The sequence below is a fragment of the Cnephaeus nilssonii genome (genome assembly GCF_951640355.1).
Source record: "Cnephaeus nilssonii genome assembly, chromosome: 4".
In the NCBI taxonomy this organism is placed as follows: Eukaryota; Metazoa; Chordata; class Mammalia; order Chiroptera; family Vespertilionidae; genus Cnephaeus; species Cnephaeus nilssonii.
In genome coordinates, this window is record NC_137075.1 from 83,782,454 (window position 1) to 83,806,419 (window position 23,966).

Sequence of the window (23,966 nt, forward strand, 5' to 3'; positions counted from 1 at the left end):
GCAGGCGTGACCAGGGGGTATCTGGGGACCAGGTCTCCATCATGGTGGATGGAGTCCAAGTTGCACTACCGTCATATGAGGAGGCTGTGTATGGCAGTTCCGGTCACTGCGTGCCGCCCGCTGACCCCAGAGTGCAGATTGTGCTGTCAGAGGGGTCTGGGCCTAGTGGGAGGAATGGGCCAAGGGAGCAGCAGCTACAGGACCAGGGAGCCTGCTCCTCTGCAGGTGGAGAGGAGGAGGCCCCGGGCCAGTCTGGACTGTGCGAAGCCTGGGGCTCCCGGGGCTCAGAGACTGTGATAGTGCATCAGGCAACCACCTCTTCCTGGGTGGCCGGCTCAGGGAACAGCCAACTGGCACACAAAGAAGCCCCGGATTCAGAGAACAGTGACATACAAAGCCTCTTATCCCTCACATCGGAGGACTACACAGACGGTAGGTGGTCTGTACTGATCATGAATTGCTAGCAGCTCCAGGTCCTCCTGGGAGTAAGGAAGGATGTGAGCCTCTCTAATAATTGGTGTATTGGGGGAAGGAGAGAGACAAAGATAATACCTGGGGTATTAGCCTGCAAATAGGATTTTACCCTCAGTTCTAGGTGGTTCTTTGGGCTCTTTATAGGGAGACTTTCATTGTGGTCTGTGAATTTTGATAGTTTGGAGTCTCCAAAATTATTCCTGGCCACAGGGCTGTGCTAAATCAAAGAGTAAACAGCTGGTTGGAGGTGAGGATGGGGTCTGTCCTCACGTAATTTTATACTCCTGAAAGGACAGGAATTACAGGGAGTTGTGTGGGGTCATATTACAGAGGAAACTGGTGCCTGTTTCTTTTCCATGGCATTCAGCTGCTCCGTCTTAAATAGGAGTATGCCAGGGCCTGTACTAGGTGGCTTTCTTACACTATCTCAGATAAGCCTCACAGTGATCCTGAGAGGTAGGTATTACATGCTACTGTCCTCGTTTTACAGATGAGGAAACTGAGGCTCCGAGAGGCTAAGTCACTTGCCCATTGGTAATTGGTGAGCTGGGATGTGAAGCCAGGTGGATCGGTTCCAAAGCCTGTGTTTTATGGCCCATGGTGCCCTGCTGCCTCCCAGATGACTCCAGGTCCTTTGTGGCAAACCAGCTGTAGAATGAAATTGCCACCTCCTGACACCTCTGCTTTTGCCAGGGCCTTGAGAGTTGAATGTTGGGGTTGACTCTATCACTTTACATGAAATCCCAATGTGGTTCAGGATACAGACAAAACCTGGATGTTTCCCTTTTGACAGCGAGTACTTCTGCACTTACAAACCTCCCCCCGCCCCCGAGAAAGCTTTATGCTTCCAGGGAATCCCAGGCACAGTTAGTGTCTAATGTTTAGAATATCTGAAAGCAAAGAAATTGGAAATTCTTGAATGCAGATCATGTTTATGGAGTTTCCCAATGATTAGCAACACGCCTGCCTTCTTTAGGATATAGAGCTAGGAAAGGTCAACTAAATCATTGACCAAGGTTTACAGGTGGAAACCATTGACCCCATGGGCAGCCAGCCACACACACTGTCTGTCCCAGTGCGCACACATTGTGTGTCCACACAGAGTGACAACGTCCAAGTGCAAATCTCAGCCCTTGCCCTTCCTAAGGAGCCACGATGGTGCCAGCGCTTTCCCTTCTTGCTACCTCGCTTTGTTCCATGTACCAAACAAGCATTTTGAGAGTCCATCTTGTGCGTAGTGTCAGGTTAGGTTTCAGGGTTGATAGAAAAAAATAGAAAACATTCTCTCTGCCTGCTTGGATTGTCAGTCACTTGAGAAGATGGGGCTTATACTTGAGAAATAATGGAATCAAGAATCATAGGGTCCATGCCAAAATGAGGGGTTCAGAAAACAAAACACATCGGTTATCAAGTTTGATGCAGGCCATGCCCACGCCGTCCGGGACCGACAGCACCGTAGGAAGTCAGGACCTTGAAGCGTCAATTACTCACTATCACACAGCTGGACAATGACATTGAGGAGGAGGTGGGACTTGAACAGAGCTCAGTACTATCACAGTGCGAGATTAAGGACAGAAAGAGAAGCAACCAGACAAGCAGTAAAGGCAGAGGAGGGAAATCAGAAGGGGTTTGAACACCGGTCTGAACATTCAGATGTTACCACATAGGCAGGCGGAGAGATGAGCCAAAGAGTGCTAAAAAAAGAGACCAGAGATTTAGACTACCTAGAAGAGTATGAGTAGTGCATTTTATTTTTTTAAATTAAGGGCCCCTACAGTGGGGTCTGGTGTGCTGCAGAGACCCACGTGGGGTAACCATTGTGCCTTCCTTCCTTCTCTTCCTGTAGACATCCCGCTGTTGAAAGAAGCATGAGGTTTGCCACCGGCCTCTCTCCTCTGCAATGGTCCTCTCTGCCCTTCTTCCCTCTCCCTGTGCCCGGCTATCTGAGCTGCCACCTGTGGATCTGTGGATCTCTGAGGGCATGCAGGCCCACCTTGCTGGAAACTCAAGGAAGATTCTTGCCATCTGCCTGCTTGACAGCTGGAGGAACTGGCTTTTTGCCTGGTCCAGCCTTCCCATCTGTGTCGGGAACATGTTTGAATGTGCCGGACTGAACCCTTCCTGTCCCTGAGGCCTCTGGGAGCCCTCCAGCCAACTCTTTGGCGGCCACCCCCACCAGCCCACATGGGCCAGAGAACCGCTGTGTTTACTTGTGCCTTCCCCCCACCTTGTCCAGGTCCCCTGTCACGCAGGCCTGTTGCTTTCCTACAAGCCTTAGTGGCTGCACTGCTGCCCCCTGCCACACAAGGGGTGGGCCTGGGTCTGGCTTGTTTCCTTTGAGGGCTTACCAGGAGCAGATCCAAGAGTGGAAGCTGGGGAGACAAGAGGGACTCTAACTGGAGCAAGAGTGTGGGTCCCTGGGCCTGCCCTTGGTTGACACGGGTGGCACGTTTTCTTGGCTGGGGACGGAGGATGTGGGAAAGCCTGCCAAAGCTGACCCAGCACCCGGCTGTCCAGCTCAGGTGCCAGCTCCTGGCCCTGCTGTGTTGAGCTTCCAGGAGATCCCAAGGGAGGGCAGGAGGTGGCTGATAACGGTTGTCTTCCCAATATGCACGTTCGCGCCTCCTACTTCAGCGTGGCTTCCTGGCCTCCGCTTTTCTTTCCCTGGAGTATAAGGGGAAGCCGCATGCTGCCTCCTGGGGTTTATGCGGGCAGCCTGCTACCTTGCTGCCCACAGAGTTCTGAGGGGAATCATCCCTGGGACAGGAGCTCGCTGAGATGCCAGGGACTGTCCATCTGGTCACTGACAGGGCAAGTTGCCCGTTCTGGGTTCGTGGTGACGGAGGGGAACCTGAGAGGTACAGACTAAGTCCCCAGGCAGCTGCAGGCAGCGCCAGCCCCAGTCCTGAGGGTCCTCCTCACCACAGTCACGTGCCTTAGTAACTGGTCCAGGAAGCGTCCTGCTGCTTGCTGCACTGCTGCTTTTCTTACTCTTGCCCTCCCCTGCTGTCCCCTCCTGCTCACAGCTGATAGATGACTCCCTGGTCTTCTTGGGCACGGGGGAGGGGCTGAGAGGCAGTCCTCACCCCCACAGACACACCTTGCAGGCTGCCTGTGGGTGAAGGGTTGCAGAGCAGCCTGGCACCTGGCCCTGGTGGTGAAGGAGTGGGCTCCATGCTCCAGATGCTTCTGCTCCAGCTCTCAGTTCTCAGCCACGTCATGAATGCTGACAAGGCTGGGTGGCAGAGCTCAGGCAGGCTGCTTCCATCTTTAAAAGACGTGGCATTTATTTTTGTTTCTGAAACATTGGGGCTGGGGAACTTCAGAGGTGCCCACCCCCCATGCTGGCCCTCCGCTCCTTCCCCGAGCCTCTTGGGTGGTAAAAGTAATGAAGAGCCCAATATATTTTCAATACCTGACCAAGCAGGGTAGCTCTAGGAGTGGGTGGCCTGGAAGATTAGGGGAACGGCCTCCTCTCAGCCTCCTGCCTCCACTCTCACACGCACTTTACTACCCGCTCGTTCCTGGCCTCTTTCTGCCCCTGCTGTCTTCCTTTCTCTCAGGGTAAGGGCAGTGCCTGCTGTGCCTGTTAGCCACTCCTCCCCACCCCCTTCTCACCCCGGAGCCTGCGAATTCTGTGCCTGCCCAGGCCAGCATGGTTCGGCATGGAACAGGTTGTCAAAGGTGCCAGAACTAGAGGTCAGAGTCTTTGAGGGAGATGAAATGTACCAGGGGGCTGTCCTTAGCCTCAAAAGAGGGCATTTCCAGAAGAGTGCCTGCCAGTAGTCGTGGGCTCTGGGCCCATCTGGAGGGTGGGTCCCTCATGACCCAGCTGCCTCCCCATGCATAGGCTCTCCTTCCCCGCAGGGGTACCCTTGTCTTCCGCCAAAAAAGAAAGCAGGGCACATGGTGTGGGATTTGGAGTCTGCTAAGCCTGCTGATTTATTCCCAGTCATCCAAAACCTGAATTCTAGCCGAGTTTTTCTTTTAATGAGAGATCTTACCCCTTTTTTATAGCATTACTCTGGCATTTTTCCTCCCCTAAGAGGTTGCACTTTTTGTTTTGGGATTATTCAGCCCCATAGGTTACTGGCTCCGGCCTTGGAAAAATTAAAAGCCTTCCTTCTTCAGCGTTCTTCCAGCCAGCTGCCACCAACACTGTCCTGGGGTCACAGACCCAGACTTGTGTGCCTGGTAGGAAAGAAAGAAGGGTAAATGGGGGCCTCCCATTTTGGCCCCACCTCTCCTCACCCCACCCCCTTGTCACTGACATGGATGAGGCCCACTTCTGGGTCTGTGGGTGCAGGAACCAGGCTTCATCCTGCTGGCATCCATGACAGCTGTTCGTTCTCTTTCCCTGAAGCAATTTCTTGCCATCAACCATTTGCTACTATTCCAGGAGCTTCTGAGTTTTGTCCCTTGCAAGGGATTAGGGACTTTACAGCTGCCTAAGTGGGGCTTGACTAAGATAGGACGGTGGCAGGTGGCAGGCTGCCAGGAAAGAGGCTGTCAGGAGCCTGGAGCAGATGGGAAAACTGTCCATAGCCCTGCTTTTCTGGGCTCACCTCTAGGGGAGTCCAGCAGAGGGCTTGTCCAGGAGAATGGTCAGCACCAAAGGACTTGTTTGAAAAGGTATTTTTTTTGCACACGAGCTAACTCAATGCAAGTTTTATGTCCTGGCAACTTGCAGTTGCATTCCAGTGACTTACAAGGGCCAGTCTCTGGTGAAGATCACTTATATTTCCATCCCTTTCCATGCCTTAGTTTAGCAAGTAGGCTCTATCTTTTGCCATTTCTGGATTTTGTGTGCTGTGCTCCCATTTCACTCAGCGTAAACTGTGAAATGGGCTGAGTCCTGGCCAATTGTCAGTTTTTGGGTTATAAGGCATGTCAGTGTGTGTGCTAACACTCCATTTGCAAATAAAACTAGAACTAATGTTATCTTGTGCCCCTCCCCCCCCCCCCCCCCCCCCCCAATGTTCATTCTATGGAGAAGCTGAATGGAAGACCGACAAAGGTATCTTCTTCCTGCCTGGTTAGTGGTGGCACAGGGACGATAGCACTCAGCCTCTCCCTCCTAGTCTCAGCTGAGCGCTCCGACCACTTGCTTCCCCCGTAACAATGTCACTTCCATTCCCAGGTTACATGCTTACATCAAGAGCGGAATATGCTGCAAATATTTCTACATCCTTGCTCTTTTTTTTTTTCCTCTTTAAAGAGAATAAAGGACCGTGAAGGGAAGTGGTATGCAGGCTTTCCAGCTGAACCCCAGATGTGCTGGCTGGGAGCTTCTCTTGGGGCCTCCTGGGGCTCAGCATAGGGGCAGACATTACTGATGATCAGTGAAGGGCTCAGAGGGACTTTGCTTGGTGGGCTCAGCGTTGCTGGGAAACTCCTCTTAATCTCCAGTTGAAAACCTAGTAGAATTTTGAATGAAAACATCAAAGTTAAACCCTGCACCAGGCAGCCGAGCACTTGGATTGTCAAGCAGGGAGGAGAGATGGATGCGGATTGTGTGGCTGCCTACCACACCCTGCCCTGGCTCATCACACCACTATGGAACCTTGCAGAATGGTACTCGTAATGGTTTAAAACAACACTTGCATCATTGTGTGCAGGATGTCAATCAGTTTGGGTTTGCTTTATTTTATATATATTTTTTTGGTATCCTGTACATTGCAGTGGGTGTGAAGATAGTATTTTAATATTTGTACAAAGTTTAATTTAATTTTAATTCTATGTATATAACTGCATTTCTAAATAATAAAAAAAAAAAGTTCTTACGAGGCAGTTGTGAGAGATGCGATCCTTCCATAAAATTTGCACAGAAACCCTAGGTTGAAAAGATGGTGTGTGGGTAGGAGCTCATGAAAGGATGAAGCCCCAGCTCTGGGGAGAGGTGCCTGGCAGGAGATGGAGATGGGACAGGGAGGCGGTCCATGCCACAAGGAAGAGAGGCCACAAACATAAGTGGGAATACATTTCTCTCTTTTCAAACGCTCTCAGTGTGCCAACTGTTTTTATGCTGGGATTGAGCAGTGAGCAAGACCTGCATGGATTTCTAATGTGCTGGGAAGGCAGGCAGTTACGACGGTACCTGATGACCGTGTGACCAGGGAAGTGTAAGGGGGCGTGGGCACCCAAAGCTCTTTTTGGACTAACTGGCGTTTAAGCTGAGACGTGAGGGCCGTACAGTGAGGCCAAGGGGCAAAACACCACGTGTGTGGGTGCAAAGGCAGCAGCAAGCACAGCCAGTTTGAGAAGCGAAAAGGACTCCGGTGCTGCTGCACGGCAGGGCTGGGGGGGGGGGGGGGGGGGGGCTCGGGATGAGCTGAGGGAGAGGGCAGCGGCTAGGTTCCTGAGACAGGCCCTCACCAGCCACGCTGGGAAGTTTCCCTTTATCCTAAGAGCAGGTTTCAAGAGCAGATTGACTTACTAAGCTCTGCATTTGGGCGGAGTGGGGAAGCTCTCTCCATGCCTTAGGAAGAGAGACTTGAGGGGGCTGCGGCATCCTGTACCTAGAGGCCGTGGAAGAAATTGTATGTCTCGTGGGGGAAGAAGCAATCCTCTGAGACGGAAGACCCGTTTGGGAGGGGATGTTGGAGATGGCACGCAGAGGTGAAGAGGTCATTGCCAGGCAGGCAGGCTGACGGTAAGGAGCCGTCATGGCAGGCGGTAAGGGTGTGGTGAGTGGGGGGTGCACAGGGCACCTCGGCTGTGCTGCCAATTGCTCTGGGTGTAATGGTCAGGATGGCTTGTTCTCCTGCCTCGCAGGGTTGGGTGGGAAAACATTTTGGTCTTAACCTCAGTGGCACCAGTCCTCAGGAGGCTCCACACAAACATAATGGCTGTAGTTGCAAGGAAGGTGAAGAACAGTTCACCAACTCTTAAAATAGTGGTAATAGCTGATACTTAAAAACCACTTACAGGTGCCAGGCACAGTTGGAAGCCTATAGTGGGGAATCCACACAGCAACTTTTACAAGGCAGGCGCCATTATCACCCGCAGCCCCAGGCCCCATAAAACAAAACCGAGGCATGAAGACCTGCATTAACTTGCCCAAGGTGGAGCCAGGATTTAATTCAAACCCAGGTAGTTCTAAAATGACTCCCACCCCTACCCCATCAGACGCTGCCTGCCTCTCAAAGCCCTCACCGCCTCCTTCCTGCCTTTAGAGACTTCTAACCAACGAGCTTCAGGTAGAAAATGGGCAGAAACATGTCCCATCAGGTAAGGAATGCTGGGGAAGGGAGACGTGTCAACATGGGGTCAATGCTGGGGTCGTTGCCTTTTGATGGCAGGTGATGGGTGGGGACAAAAATAACAAAGCCCACCAAACCTGCAGGGCTGCTGGGGAAGGGCTGTCTTTGAAGTGGTTGCCTGGGGCTGAGAAAGGTGGAGGGGAGGAGAGAGGAGGAATTTCCTGCCCGGCTGCTAATCCCATCTCACAGTTTGGAAAGTTGAGACCCCTAGACAGCAGCAAAAGTAGTAACAAGCTCTCAGCGTCTTTCTCAGAATATTTAAAAATACCTTTAGCCCGGCCAGTGCTCAGTGGTTGAGCGTTGACCTATGAACCAGGAGGTCACAGTTCAATTCCCGGTCAGGGCACATGCCCGGGTGTGGGCCTGATCCCCAGGGTGCAGGAGGCAGCCGATCGATGATTCTCATCATTAATGTTTCTATTTCTCTTTCCCTCTCCCTTCCTCTCTGCAATTAATAAAAATTATTTTTAAAAAACTTTTAAATACGCCAAAGTAATACTTTTTATCTCAGTAGAAAGACAATTAAAATTACCCATAACACCACTTCCTACTGGCAATGTTCTTTTTTCTATACCTGTATTTTCCTCTTTAAAAAGATCCTTTTTTATTAGTATTTTGGTTTTTTAAAAATGTACAGTCTATTAGCCCATAAAACATTCATCTCCATCACTCTAAAGGCTGCAAAGTTTTCTATCATATTGGAAATTTGGACTTTTAGTTTGCCATTTTTTTAAAAACTCTTATGACGAATGGTTTGATAGCATTTTAAATTATTTTCTTAGGATAAATTGCTGGAAAGAAAATTGCTGGATCAAGAGAAATGCACATTTTAGGGGCTTTTGATATACCTCAAATTGCCCACAAATGGAAGTTATCCCAAATTATATTTTCATTGGTAGTGTTCGTTTTCCCACAACCTCACCAGCATTGGCAATTATCAATTTAAAAAATATACCAGTTGAAAGAAAATGATATTGTTTTGATTCCCATTTGTTTTGTTAATTTTTAAAATATATGTTTGCTTAACTCTTCATAACAAAAATGTATTGAAAACTGTCCAAGTTTGATGGCCAAGATATCCATGTTTGAGAGGAAAAGTCAAAACTGATTTCCTCTCTGAATTCCATATGGATTATTGGAATATGGAATATATAAAACACATGGCTTATTTAATTTAGAGGGGGCATCACAGTTTTTACTTTTCCATACACACACACACACACACACACACACACACACATACATATGCCTGATCCCCAGTGTGAGAAGAATATATGGAATTTCATCTTAAATTCCTCAGGCAAGGAGTTCATCTGAACCTGGGGCAAGAGGTGGCACATTCCCAGGGCAGCCCTGCCCCTCCTCCACGCTCCCTGGTGGAGGAGCATTTGCAGGCATTGCAGGGCTTGGGGACAGTCTCATCCCACACCGAGGTGAACAGCTGTTCAGCATTTCCTCTTTCCCATGACACCCAGGGCCCCCAGAGAAGGAAATTTCACAACATGGGAATGTTCCTGAGCAGCCCATCTGGGGCAGCGTGAACTGTCTGAGACCGGGCAGGAAATGATTCTCAACTTGGCAGGCAGCGCAGAGGGTTTAGCAAGTGTGGGCTTCCCCAGAGCTTCACTGGGGAAGCAAGTAGCCTGGCGGCCTCCAGCAGAGGCAGCCTGTTTGCAGGTCAAGCCTGCTGGCTGGGGCTGAACATCTGGGCGTGTGTGTGTGTGTGTGTGTGTGTGTGTGTGTGTGTGTGTAAGGCACAACCCAAACACACTAAGCACAGGGGCTGCTGTGGTTTCTGGGTGGTCTCGTGAGACCCTTCAGCCTCTGTGCTCCAGAGAGATGTAGAAACTTTTGGTGCGATAGCCTCTCTGCGGGATGACCACTCCCTCTCCCACTGCAATCGCTTCTTCACTCATTCATTTGCTAATTCATGCAACAAGACCACCGTTTTTCTTTTTAGGATTTACACAAAGCCTTGGACCAGGTCCAGGGCACAGCCACAAATAAGACTCAGTCTTTGCCCTCGGTGAGTATCCAGGAGATTAAACACCTACCTAAAACTTAAGGCAGATTTTTAAAAAAAAGGAAAGCTCAAGTGGAGTGCCAGCATGACTTGGGAAGTGAGGGAAGAAGGAGCTGTGGGGTGAGAAGTGGGAAGAAGAGGACTTTTTAGGCTAGAGAGACCTATAGGAACAAAAGTGCCCACATATAAAACTACGAATCATACGAAATTGCCATTTTTTGCAGGTTAATATAAAAGGTCACATATGGGCAATTTCAGACTAATAATTGCATGAAGACCTGCCAAAATTAGAAATGCCTTTCTTACAGACGTCCTTGCTTATATGTGAAATGTCCGACGTGTATAAGTTATTCATTGCAATTTGGAAAGAAGCTAAATAATCACGGAGGGGTGTGGGACTGAGGGTCCAGCACGCCGGATCAATGGGGAGCACCAAAGCTTGTTTCTGGGAATCGCACCTGGGGTGAAAAGAGAAATGCTGGACAGGGGCACGGGCCGCCCCAAGCGCCGCCCGCCTGTGAGGGCTGAACCTGGGAGGCCTCCTTTGCTCTGGCGTCTCCCCCAGCAGCTCAAACTCCGGCTGCCCAGGGTGAACAGGGATTGGTGGCAGGACCGTCTGCAGGGCAGAGATCCGATTTCCTCTCTCTGACAGACAAAACCACTTCACTGAGAAGATCTTAAAGAAGTTCCTGGATTTGGGAGCTCGGCCCAGGGCTGACTCCACGCTCAGGCCCTGTTGCCCACGCTGGAGCCCACGGAGCAGGATGGCGCGGCCTGCTGGCGCCACCTGGTGTCGGGTGCGGCGTGGTCCTCTGCTGGTCAGGGAAGGGGAGGCTTAGGCCAGGGGGTGCCAAGGAAGGGAAAGGTGAGACCAGCCTGCAGTGGAGTTTCGGGCAGCTCCCGCCCCCTGGGTGGGGGCCTGGTAGAAATGTGACCCAGGAATCAGTGAGTCTTGGACACTGTTCGTTTCTAGGGTTGTCGTACCAAATTGCCCACTAACTAGATGGCTCAAAAAAGTCGTTCTCTCACAGTGCTGGAGGCTAGAAGTCCAAATTAAGGTGTCAGTGGGGGCTCTGGGGGCGGATCTTTCCTTGCCTCTCCCCGCTGCTCCTGGCCGCTGTCGCTGGTTGGCTTATACGCATCCGTCCGATCTCTGCCTCCGTCTTCCATGTGTGTCTGTGTCCACATTTCCCTCCACTGACGAGGACACCAGTCACCAGGTGAAGGTCTGTCCGGTCCAGGACGACCTCGTCTTAACTTGATTACATCTGCAAAGACCTGGTTCCAAATGAGGTCACATCCACAGGTACTGGGGGTTACCACTTGTCTGGGGACACAGCACCGATTCCTTTCATCTCACAGATGTTCTCCGAGCACCGCTAAGTGGGCTGGGCCCGTGGAGCTGAATTCATGACTCCGGTCTGTCCTTGAGGTTCTCACGCTGCGCGGCGCCTGAATAGTCCCGTCCCTGATCTGTGGCCTCCTGTTCACCCTGGACGCCTCAGCACCCAGCCAGGCAGGCCCAGAGACTCAGCATTTCATTTTGGCAGGGAGGACGGACGCAGGAAGGGCAGGAGAGAGGAAACACGGCTGCAGGAATGAGGAGGAGGGAGATGACCGGGGAAAGGGCTGCAGAGCCGTTGGCTGGAGCCTGTGCCAGAGCAAGTGACATTGGAGCTGGGTCTGGTAGCAGCTGGAGTTTGCCAGGCAGCGCAGGGGTGGCAAGGGGGCGGGCTTTCCGGGCTGAGCTAAACGTGTGGACACTGGCCTGGGACTGTGACAGGGGCTTTGCTGTTGGGGCGAGTTCAGTGTGGTTTGAAAGGGTATGTGGGTGGGGAGGTGCTGCCGGGGGCAGGGACGACCTGGAGACTCTGACTCTGAGGAATGGCTTTGGGGGCCATTCCCATGGCTTTGACTATGGTCCTGGGGGGTTTTAAAGCTGCAGGTGTCATGGTCACCGGGGTGCAGGCTGTGCAGCGGGCAGGGGCCAGGGAGACCAGAGGGCTCCTAGATCAAAATAAAAAGAAGCAATCACAGGACTTCCCTCACTTTCTGGCAGCACCTGGAATAAAACCACGCTGGCTCGAAACTTCCCCAAATACTTAACACAAGCCCCTGGTCTCATCTTCTCACCGAGGTGTGTAATCTCGCTTGTGGCAACAAGTACCAAGGAACGCGACCTGTGTGACTAGAGCCACATTCCTCATAGTCTTTGACTGTGGGCATCAATGTGGTTAAGAAACTGTCTTTTCATTTCTAGTTTGCCGACTGTTGCTAACAATGAACCAGTGTTTGATTGTAGCAAGTGTTTTCTGCAGCTATGTAATGTATTTTGCTACTGAATATCGATAGAATTTATTGCTAGTAAACCATCTTTGTATCCTTGCTAAACTCTACTTGGTTATGATAAGAGCATGTGGGCATATGTGCTTGTGTGTTTTAAAATATACTGCTATTCTTTAAAAAATATATATATTTTTAATTGATTTCAGGGAGGAAGGGAGAGGGAGAGAGAGATAGAAAATGATGAGAGAGAATCATTGATTGTCTGTCTCCTGCAACCCCCCCCCCCCCCCCGCACTGGGGATCAAGCCCACAACCCAGGCATGTGTCCTTGATCAGAATCGAATGCAGGACCCTTCAGTCCACAGGCTGATGCTCTATATCCACTAAGCCAAACTGGCTAAGGCTACACTGTTATTTTTAATGTATGCGTTTATGTTCATAAGTGAATATGGTCTATAATTTTATTTTCTTGTCCTTGTTTGCTATCAGAGCTATGTGAACCCCATAAAATGAAACAGGTAGCTTCCCTCTTTAATTGTCTAAAAGAGTTTGTAGGATATAAACTTTATTACTTTCTTAACATTTGGATAAAAGTGACCTATAAAACCATATGTGCCTGGTGTCTTTTGGTGGGAGAGACTTTAGATTATCAGTGAAACTTCCTGAGTGATTATTGATTTAGTTAGTTTTTTTATTCATTTTATTGAGATAATTTTGATGATTCTTTTCTATAAAGTTACCTATTTTAAAATATTTTTCAAATTCATTTGTATAAAGTGGCTCAAGATATTCTGTTTTGATTTTTTAAAAGTGAATCATGTCTTCTTTTATATTTCTCAAGCTTTAAAGTTCTTTACTTGTGTGACTTTCTCTTTTTTCTTCATCACTCCTACCAGAGTTTATCTGTTTCACTAGTTTGGTCGGCTTATTAACATATAATTTACATAAAATAAAATTCACCCTTAGAAATTTTTAGTTTTAACACATATAATCATGTAACCAAGACCATGATCAACCATTTCATCACCACCCCCGCCCCCAACTCTTTTGTATTCCTGTAGCCAACCCCTCCTCAAAGCCAGCTCCATGTCATCCTATATAATAAAAGCCTAATATGCAAATTGTTCCCTTGGGAGTTCGACTGGAAGTTTGACCGGGAGTTCGACCGCTTGCTAGCACATGTGCTGACCACCAGGGGGTGGCGCAGAACATGGAAGGCATCAACAACGTGGCGCTGGCAGCAGGTGGCCGTGGAGGCGCTGCCGGCACCAATGGGCCCTGACAAGAGCGGGACCGCAGCGGGATGATGGAACAGGTGAGGGGACAGCACCATGCCACATTGGGGTGCCAGGTGGGGCTGCAGAGCTGTGAGGCTGGGGGTGCGATCTGGGGCCCGATCCCCACAGGCCACCCTGAGGGACCCCACCCTTGCACAAATTCATGCACGGGGCCTCTAGTATAAATAGAATCATCCATTATGTAGCTTTTGAGTCTGGCTTCCTTTACTTAGCATAATGCATTTGATTTTCATCCTTGTTGTTACACGTATCAGCAAGTCATTTTTAAATCACTAAATAGTGTCTGTTGAATGGATATATCATTGGTTTATTCATTCACCAGTCAAAGGACATTTGATTACTGATGTGGCTCATTTTTTTAGGAACTTCTTTGCCATTAAATGTCTGTTCAAATCTTTTGAGCATTTAGAAATTGGGTTGTTTGTTTTCTCATTATGTTTTAAGAGTTCTTTTCTATTCTGTACACAAGTCCTTTGTCAGATATGTATCTGCAAATATTTGTTCTCTTTCTCTCTGTTTCAACTTTCTCAACAATGTCAAAGAGCAGAAGTTCCCAATTTAGATAAAGTTCATTAGCTTCTTCTATCATCTCTATTTATCCCTTAGCTAGTTGGGAATCCATAAGATTGTATTCCCATTCTTTTAGAGGCAACCAAACTTTTTCTAAAAAATTTGAAGTTATTTATATCCTCCCAAATATTCAAAGACCTTTGCCTATCCTGACATTTTGTTTAAAACTCTACTTCTATTATAAATTTACTAGGGGCCCAGTGCATGAATTCATGCACCTTGAAAGGAACTGTGGGCCGCAAGGCTGTGGTGGGCACAGGGACGGGTCTGAGCCTCTCCCGCCGTGGCTCCTGTCCCCTGTCTGCTGACAGCCCTGCTCCCGCCACCACTGCTCGCACCTGCTGATGGTGTGGAGCAATTGGGGCCAGTGCCAGCAGCAGGTGTGAGCAGGGCCAGCGCCATCAGTGGGTGCAAGTGGCAGCTGCTGCCCTGATCGCCCTTCAGGAGCAGGGGGAGGTGGAGAAGCCCTCAGGGACGATCAGGCTGGCAGCCGCCGCTCACACCTGCTGATGGCGCTGAGCGATTGGGACTGGCACTGGGCGCCGGCAGTGGGTGCAAGCAGTGGCTCCAGTGCCAGCTGCAGGTACGAGTGGGGCTGGTGTCGGCAGTGGAGGCGGCTGCCGGCCCCAATCGCCCCTCAGGAGCAGGGAGAGGTGGAGAAGCCCTGAGGGGTGATTGGGGCCGGCAGCCACCGCTCGCACCCACTGATGGCACCAAGTAATAGGGGCTGGCACTGGGCGCCAGCAGCAGGTGCAAGCAGGGCCAGCGCTGGCAGCAGGTGTGAGCACCCGGTGGGACCGCAATGTGCGGGAGTGAAGAATTTTCAGTAACCACCAGAGACTCACCCCGATGACAGCAACCGGCACCCCACCTTGGTCTGGTGCCCCCACTCACCTGCTCCACCATCCCGCCCGGCAGATGCCCACCATGTTCTGCGCGCCCTCTTGTGGTCAGCGCATGTCATAGCGACCGGTTGTTCGGTTGTTCTGTTGTTCCACTGTTCCGTCTATTTGCATATTAGGGTTTATATAGAGAGATAATTTTATTGCTTTGGTATCAAAGAATGTAGTCTGAATGGTAAGGATCCTTTGGAATTTATAGAGGGTTTTTTTAATATTCTAGTACCTGTTTGACCATAGAGGAGTGTGGTATTATTTTAAACTACAGTTGTTGACTTATATAGTTCTCCCTGAAGTTTTGTCAGTAGTTGCTTGCCCTATGCCCAGATACTCTCCCAAACTGTCATAAACACACGTCGCATTGATTTTGCAATGCGTTTATTTAATTTAAATGCTAAGCTCTGTTTTTTATTAAATTTGTTGGGGTGGCATGAGTCAACAGGAACAGATAGGTTTCAGGTGTGGGTTTCTATGTTACAAGATCTGTATATTGCACCGTGTGTCCACCACCCAAAGTCAAATCTTAAGCTCTGTTCTTATTTGTTCCATTTGGATAGTTTGTTGCTCGGGCACATGATCCCCTTTCAAATTAAAATAAAAACCCTGGTGAAAGTTAGAAATGGGTTTAGGTTCATAAAGTGGTTGTCAGACACTTAAAATGGATTTGGTAATGAGGGACAACACCTGTTTTAGAACATCTGAAGAACTTGCAGACATCCCTGACCTTATGTCATTTCCAGTGGGAAAGACTGCATCAATGCAATATGTCCACCAGGTGGCGCATTAAGCATACAGTTGGGAGCTCATTTCTACTGGAAGAAATGTCAGTAAGAAATAAGGGCACCCAGTAGGGGGCGTGCAAGAGGCAGCCGATCAATGATTCTCATCATTGATGTTTCTATCCCTCTCCCTTCCTCTCTGAAATCAATAAAAAATATATATTTTTTTAAAAAAAGAAATAATATAAGGAATGGGGGATTTTTCAATGAAAGATGAGAGGTCCATATCCAATAATTTGTGTATGTGTGGTTGTGTGCTCAGGACCAGGAACTTATAATAACAGGTGTGAGATCTGGACTAGATCCTCTGAACCTTTTTTTTCTTACAGAGATGATAAATCCAGAGCGGTGAAACAAGTTAATTAATTCGTTTTGTCATTCATTCATTCATTTGTTCATTCATTCATCTAATATTTCCTAGGTGTCACCAAGGACTTGCCAAGGTCACATTGCTAGATAGCAGCAGAACTTAATTTGAGATTCAGATCCCATAGAGAGATAATGTAAACTCTTAGGATACTTCTAGATTCTTTGTTTGCTTTTGGGAGGTGATTTTGGCATTCATTTAAACATCAACATGTCTAATATTTTAGAAATTCACAGCAGCTAAAACAAGGAAGGCACACTATAGTGTGTGGGGATTGGCGGGTAGCTGTAAGTCCTTGGACCCTACTCCCCCTTCAAGGAAACAGTGAACAGGTGGTGCCTGGAGAGATATAAACAATCAAATGTAATGTGTGATCTTTGATTGGTTCCTGGATTGGGCAGGGGGAGACAATTCTGAAATGCATTTTTTTTTTTTTTTTTTTTTACAATTGTGGGAATTTGAATATGGCCTGACTATGGGAATGAACATTGAAAATATGTTCATTATCTTGTGTGTGACAATGGCATTGTGGTTAAATCAGAGAATGTTTTTCTATTTGGGAGCTGCATGCTGAAGTGTTTAGGGTCGAATGTCATGACTATGCAACTTATTTTCAAATGTTTTAGCCAAACACACACATCAACCAATTAATAAAACTAATGTGGCAAATTGTTAACAATTGTTGACTCTAAGTAGAAGGAACACAGGTGTTCTCTGTACTATTCTTTCAACTCTTCAGGGGGTGTTTCCTTTCTAACAACTCAAACTATTAACTTGAGCCTGTTTGACCACAGTTGTGTTCAGTGGTCCTAACCCTCAGGCAGGGTGGGTGGCCTGGGGTCCGGACAGCACATTCTCCTCCTCGCTCTACTAGATGCTGTGTGACTTTGGGTCAGTCTCTTACCTTTTCTGGACCTTAATTTCCTTATCTGTAAAATGAGAGAATTAGGCGAGTTCAGCAATTTTCAAGCTTCTTTTTTTGGTTTGTGTTTTGACTGCCCTTCATGGTGGACATATGTCTCACACAGTACTTTCTCCATGTCCTCTGGTAGCCTAGATTCTCGCCTTCTCTTTTCCTCTCTTCTAGTCTAATTCATTAAAAATAAAGTGATTTCAGCCGAAACCGGTTTGGCTCAGTGGGTAGAGCGTTGGCCTGCGGACTCAAGGGTCCCAGGTTCGATTCCGGTCAAGGGCATGTACCTTGGTTGCGGGCACATCCCCAGCAGGGGGTGTGCAAGAGGCAGCTGATCGATGTTTCTCTCTCATCGATGTTTCTAACTCTCTATCCCTCTCTCTTCCTCTCTGTAAAAAATCAATAAAATATATTTTAAAAAATAAAATAAAATAAAGTGATTTCAAGAGCCACTAATGGGTTGAGACCCTCCGTTTGTAACCCTCTGGACTAAATGACCGCCTGACATTCTGTGGGTCTGTGACTTGTGTTCACATTCCCCGCAGCCAGGCCAACGGGGTGGGAGGGAGGGTGGAGACGTTGGCTCACAGCCAACAGGCCCAAAGACAGATCTCCAGATGCTTTTAAACAGGTCCCCAAATACAAATTGTTAGGTTTTATTGAATTAACTAATTTATTTATTAAAAAATATATTTGTTATTGATCTCAGAGAGGAAGGGCGAGGGAGAGAGACATAGAAACACCAATGATGAGAGAGAATCATTGATTGGCTGCCTCCTGCACGCCCCACACTGGGGATCGAGCCTGCAACCCGGGCATGTGCCCTGACCTGGAATCGAACTCGACCTCTTGGTTCATAGGTCAGTGCTCAACCACTGAGGCATGCCGGTCAGGCCAAGTTTTTAGGTTTTAATTGTTGGCCATGATAACTTTGATTTTATACCAGGTATTAGAAATTTATCATTTTGGTTTTTAAATACTGTGCAAGCAAAAGAGAGAGAGAAACAACAACAACAGCAACCCTTAAAAAGCCAGTAGGCAGAGGTCTTAGTTGTCTGTGTAAATGATCCATCCTTATGTGTGTGTTTCACCTTTGCTGGCCTGTCCTGCTCCAGTTCAGTGGATCACACCCGGCATGGGTTGCAAGTTTGCTTAACTCACTGCTGGGTCCTTCTTCAGCCCCAGGTCTCTTCTGCAAGCTGCCCTCACTGCATCTCTGGGTTACTCTGCAACCACGCGCTCTCAAGGACTTGAATCTAATATTTTAGAAATTCACAGACATCTGTGACCTTATGTCATTTCCCCTGAGAGAGACTGCATCAATGCAATACAGCCACCAGGTGGCGCATTAAGCATACACTTGGGGTGGGCGAAGGGTGCCTCAGGCAGGGGCAAGTGGAAAATGCCCCCTGGGGAAATCTTTTCCACCCCGTCCCCGTCACTGTGCCCCCTCCGGCCACCCACACGCGGCCTGCCTCCCGTGGGTACCGAGGGCAGCTCCTCCCAGAGGGTCCAGGTGTAATGACAGGCGGTGGCACGCTACGCCTGAGCCAGAGGCAGGAGGAAGCGAGCACCTGGGCTCCCCCAGGAGAGGCCCGGGCGGCTGCGCGGAGCGGCCGGCTCCCTCCACGTCCCCCTCCGCCTCCTCACCCCACAATCGCTTTGGAAGGGAGGGCCGCCTGCCCTCAATCTCCTGATTGGTCTTCGCTCCAAGCTGGCTCCTCATCTCACGGAACCTACTAGTATTCATTAGCCTCCCAGCCCTGGGGCGTGGTCGCAGAAAAGCGAAGCTGGAATGTGAGAGCAAGCTAGAACCCATTTTAAAAATCTGGCGGGGGACATTTCAAACAGGCTCAACCTTAAGAAAAGTGTTCAACAAAGCTTCAGCAGTTACTACCAATATTCTACCGATTCTGTGTAATTTTTTAAACGAGGGGCTGAAACTCTATTCACTGACAGGGAAGGGTGTTGCAGGTTCAGGGTCGGAGGCAGGACGGCGTGTGCAGCTGCAGGCACTGGGCGCCGCAGAGCAACCACAAGCCACCTGCGCGCAGCTGCGGCTGAGCGCTCAGCACCGGCCCGGCCCGCTCTGCTGGCTTCTTTCCCTAAGAGCGGTCGTGCTCAGAGGGAGGGGCGAGGCAGCCTCCAGTCCCCCGCAGGGCGACGCACAGCTGTCTCACACGCTTCCCAACGCTCACAGCCCACGGTTCACCCGCTCGGTGTTGTGTTCCTGGTGTTGAAGAAACATCGCGAAGAGAAAAGGCCTCCAGGCTTCAGGAACACGGCGAATGGAGTTCATAACCCCTAAGCAGGCGCGTCAGGTCATGGCCTCGGAATCTATTTGACCAAGATGCTGGGGGTATGTTCTGCGAGGTGAGAAAGAAGGTTATAATCATGTGCACCGGAAGGAGGCCTGGAGGTGCCCGCATGTCAGTGGTGTACAGGGTCTGCTTATGCTGATAATGTGGATTCTTCCTGTTATCTCTTTGTTGACGTTTCCCCTGTGAGATGCCAATAGAAAAGTAAACCATTTGTTTAAAAGCAGTTGTGTTCTAAAGCCAGAGGTGCCCCCGATGCTGCAGTGGGAGCTGGAAGGTGGGGCTGGGAAAACCAGTCTGGTGGAAGCTGGCTCCGAGGGAGGACCTGAAGCAGTTTCCTCGGGTGCGAAAGGGTGTGGGGGTCCTGCAAGGGCAACAAGACACCCAGCAGCACCTGGGGAGTCTTTTGGTGTTGTGTGTGCATGCATGTGTATGTACACACATGAGTGTATATGTTTATATGCATCAGTGAGTGTACATACATGCGTATCTGATGTGTGTGCACATATGTACCCATGTGTGTGCGTGTGTCTCTGTTGTATATGTTTGCGTGTTTATGAATATTTGTGTGTATAGGTGTGTGTGCACGTGTGTATGTGTGTGCATGCCTGTGTGTGTGTATGTGTGTGTGTGAAGTGCCACTTTGCGCAGGTAACCCTGGTCTGGAGCAGCAGGGTTGCAGCAGGTGGTGGACTCCTGATAGCATTAGGTTCTCTTCCCTGAGGAGCCTTAGGTAGCGTGTCCAGAGGGAAGCAGGGCGGGAACCCTGTGGCGAGGAAGGCAGGGTGCTGGGTAAGAGAGAACCTCGGTCTGGCAGGGTGAGGGCATGGGGCTCCTGGGCCAGGGGCCCGTGCTGCCTCTTTAAGGAGCCGCCTGGTGAGGGCTGAGGTTTCAGTTCAACACGGTCCAACGCGGAACTGGCAGCAGCCCGTGAAGCAGGGGGAGGAGTGCGGTTACAGCAAACCTGGATGAGCAACACTAACGCTAATACGAATAATCAGTAACAAGAGCAGCTGCCACTTACTGGGAGCTGATTATGCACCAGGCACTTTGCATGTATTACCTCACTGAACACGCTTTACACCACGAGCCACAAAACCCAATCAGGCAATGTCACATCCATGACAGGGCCGGGAGGGTTTCTAAAACCACGGGCTGTGAGAAACTCTGCTACCTGTAGTCTTTTCCTGAGAATGGACCTCCCCTTTGGCCGGAGGTCTGAACCATACAGCTCACTGGGATGGAGCAGGTCTAATCGCCAGCCTAGGTGCAGGGCTTGGGATGCAACATTCCGCACGCAGCTTAACTTTGTAGTAAGGACACAGGCTCTGAGTTCACCTCCTGGCCCTGGTGGGAGTCAGGCGTAGAGTTTCCAACAGAACCTGAAACAACGTGTGTGAGAGGCTGTGGCCATGGCCACGCCGCCCTTTCCTTTTGAGTCCTTACTGCTTTCTTACCCGTGGCGGCCTCATTCCTCCCACCGCGTGAACAAAGATTCCTGAGAAACGCAGCTGCCCAACTGTCCTTACTTCATGACGACACTCAATCCAGAGCTGCCCCCGCCCCTGCCTCTGCTCCCACCTCCTGCCTTCCCCACATCATTCAGCAGAAGCCCTGCCCTGTGGAAAGCCCTCCTGACTCCGTTGGCGAGACGCCCGTGGTCCGAGGGCTTTACCTAATGGGTCCAAGTCAAGAAGCGGGAACATCCTTATCCCCTTGTTTGTAGATGAAGACCTGAGGTCGAGGAACACGTCCAAATCACGTAGCTATTAAATGGTAGCAGCCTTCCTAAAAACCACCATTTACTGGGCCTCCCTGCATGCAAGGCACACGCCTCAAAGCCTCTGTATTTGGGGCATGTGGCAGGACTGAGTGTCGGAGTGTAGGTACTTATTATCCCTGTGTTGAGGTCAATACCCCAGGGGAAGCAATGCACTCGGGCTGTATCGGTCGCTGGCCTCCGGGGTGTGAAAAAATCTGGCTAATAGGTTTCCCTAGAGACGGCTGGGGAGGAACTGGCCACTTGCAAGTTGGAATTAGATGTGAACTAGTTAGAAAAGTGACCCAAAAGCAGAAGTGTGCCCAAGAATCATCTGAACAGTTGTTAAAATGCAGATTTCTGACCCCCCCCCCGCCCCCTTAGTAAAGCCAACTTTTCAGACATTGATTACAAACACATATCAAAATTTTGTTTCAGCCCAGCTGGTGTGGCTCAGTGGTCGAGCATTGACCTAGGACAGTGGTCGGCAAACTGCGGCTCGAGAGCCACGGTTTGCCGCTCTGTTGACTAATGAGTTTGCCGACCACTGGGATAGAGGCTTAATCACAAGGAACAACAGCCTGTAATTATTGGAATCGAGAGTCTAGGTCAGTGGTCGGCAAACTCATTAGTCAACAGAGCGGCAAACCGTGGCTTGTGAGCCACATGTGGCTCGCAAGCCGCAGTTTGCCGACCAGGGACCTAGGAGATCACGGTTCAATTCCCAGTCAGGGCACATGCCTGGTTTGCGGGCTTGATCCCCAGTGTGGGGCGTGCAGGAGGCAGCCAACCAATGATTCTCTCTCATCATTGATGTTTCTCTCTCTCTCTCTCTCTCTCTCTTCCTTCCTCTCTGAAGTCAATCCTATCTAATAATAGAGTAACATGTAAATTACCATCACTCCGCTACGCCCACGATTGGGCGGTGGGAGGCTGGGGGGCGGTACTCTGGGTGGCCTATCCGGCCATTGAGAGGCACGGATCCGCTGCCACTGAGGGGGGCTACCCTGCTGTTGAGAGGCGTAGGGGGCGGGACTCCCACCCCCTGCGCCTCTCAACGGCCAGATCCGCAGCCGCTGAGGGGGCCTGCCGCGGACACCCAGCTGCGCTTCTCAACGGCAGGGTAGCCAGGTGTCCACGGCAGCCCCCTGAGCGGCCGTTGAGAGCCAGGTGTCCGCGGCAGCCCCCTCAGGGCAGCCCCCTCAGCTGCGCCTCTCAACAGCAGGGTAGCCCCCCTCAGCGGCCGCAGACCATCAAAAGTGGGGGAGCTGGGTGCCTGTCTGCTCCGGCACCAGGCCTTTCAGAAGCCTCCGCCGAGCCGGAGGCTTCTGAAAGGCCTGGTGCACCAGCGGACAGGCACCCAGCTCCACCGAAGCGAAAGCGTGTAGGGGACCCTACACGTGCATGATTCAATCATGCACTGGGCCTCTAGTATATAGATAATTTGTTTCAAATTTGCTGCAAGGGAGAAGGCTTTCTTAAAAAAAACACACACAAAAAAAAAACAAACAAAAAAACAAACAAACAAACAAACAAAAAAACCACGCTAATTCAAAGACTTCTTTCTTGGCAGAGACATTTTAAAAGGAAAAAGTAAGAGTGTTGAGATGTCTGCTGTGCAGTATGGCGGCCGCAGCCACACGGGCCACTGAGCGCTTGAACTGGGGCTGGCCTGACAAGCTGTGTTGTCGTGTAAAGTACACACCGGAGTTGGAAGACGTAATATGCTAAACACGTAGAACCTCGGATTAATAATTTTTACATCGATTGCATAATGAAAGGATAGTATTTTGAACACATCGAGTTAACTTAAATATATTATTGACATTAGTTTCCACCTGTTTCATTTCACCTTTTAAAAAATGTGGCCACTAGAAAATTGAAAGTGAGAAGTGTGGCTTTCATGATATTTCTATTGGATCTAGATAATCATTGTTAGACAGGAAACAAACGAACAAGGAAGAATGTCTGGCTGAAGACGATGGGAAATCTCTGAGGACTGGTTAAAGGTCCTTGGGCGGCTGGGCAAGGTTCCCAGAAAGGCCCTAGCGACGCCGTAGCAGGAAGCCGCCCCAGGGCTGTGCCAGGAATGCCAGGTCCTCCTGGGAGGAGCGGCTCTTCCCACCGGACCACTGCCTTCCACGCCGCTGGGGTGTGGGACGTTCCTTTCTCAGCCCCAGGCAATGGGATCCCACAGGGCCCACTGAACCCGCACTGTGAGCCAGACCCTCCCGTGGGGCTGACGCAGGTGATTCCGTGAGTTTCAGGCTGTGGACGTAGACGGAGCTTGGTGACTCCTTGAGGGGCGGGGGTGCCACGAGGGCTCTGAGAGGGGCCTTTGAGAAAACCAGCTGCTTCACAGTGTGTCCCCTGATGGGAAAGGCGGGACTCGGGGTGGGCCAGGTCTCCAGTCCCCCCCTCCCCCCCCCCCCGGGGTGCCTCCCACAACACTTGCCCTTTTATTGTTATTTAATGTTTCTGGTTAATCCTCACCCGAGGATATTTTAGCCATTGACTTTTAGAGAGAGTGGAGGGGAGGGGAGGGGAGGAGAAGAAAACGGAGAGAGAGGAGAGAGAAAGCCATCAATGTGAAAGACACACACCCATTGGTTGCCTCCCGCCTGCACCCGGACAGGGCCGAGGATCGAACCTGCAACCCAGCCAGGTACGTGCCCTTGACTGGGAACCAAACCCGAGACCCTTTGGTCCGAGGGCCGGTGCTGCAACCGCTGAACCACACCAGCCAGGGCACAACACTCGCCCTTTTAAATCTACTGCCCTGGGTCCTGGGCTCAGGCCTGTGGTCTTCCCACCAGATGTTCACTGGCCTTTAAAAGAGCTAAACTTTTTTTCACATTCTTAAGTTGACATCTAAAACTTTTCACCATCAGTTTACGGTTACATGGAGTGTTTTAAGCATTGACATTTCAAAATGAATCTCTTCAATAAATACGTTTAAATAATATATTACTCTTTTACATAAATCCATTGGGATCTATATACCATTGCAATTTGGTA

The 23,966-nt window shown here is 50.0% G+C and overlaps 1 protein-coding gene across 2 annotated transcripts in view; it reads left to right on the forward strand.

Annotated features, from left to right (window-relative positions):
- Positions 1–6,255, forward strand: part of SUSD6 (sushi domain containing 6) — a 97,426-nt gene extending 91,171 nt beyond the window's left edge. The window contains exons 5-6 of one of the 2 annotated variants that reach the window (XM_079769628.1): positions 5–432; positions 2,321–6,255. In XM_079769628.1, coding sequence (XP_079625754.1) covers positions 5–432; positions 2,321–2,346 — 454 coding nt within the window. In that variant the 3' untranslated portion in view covers positions 2,347–6,255. Of the gene's footprint in view, positions 1–4; positions 480–2,320 lie in introns of those variants that run through there. The other variant, XM_079769627.1, reaches the window with a different exon arrangement.
- Positions 6,256–23,966: the final 17,711 nt, after the last annotated feature.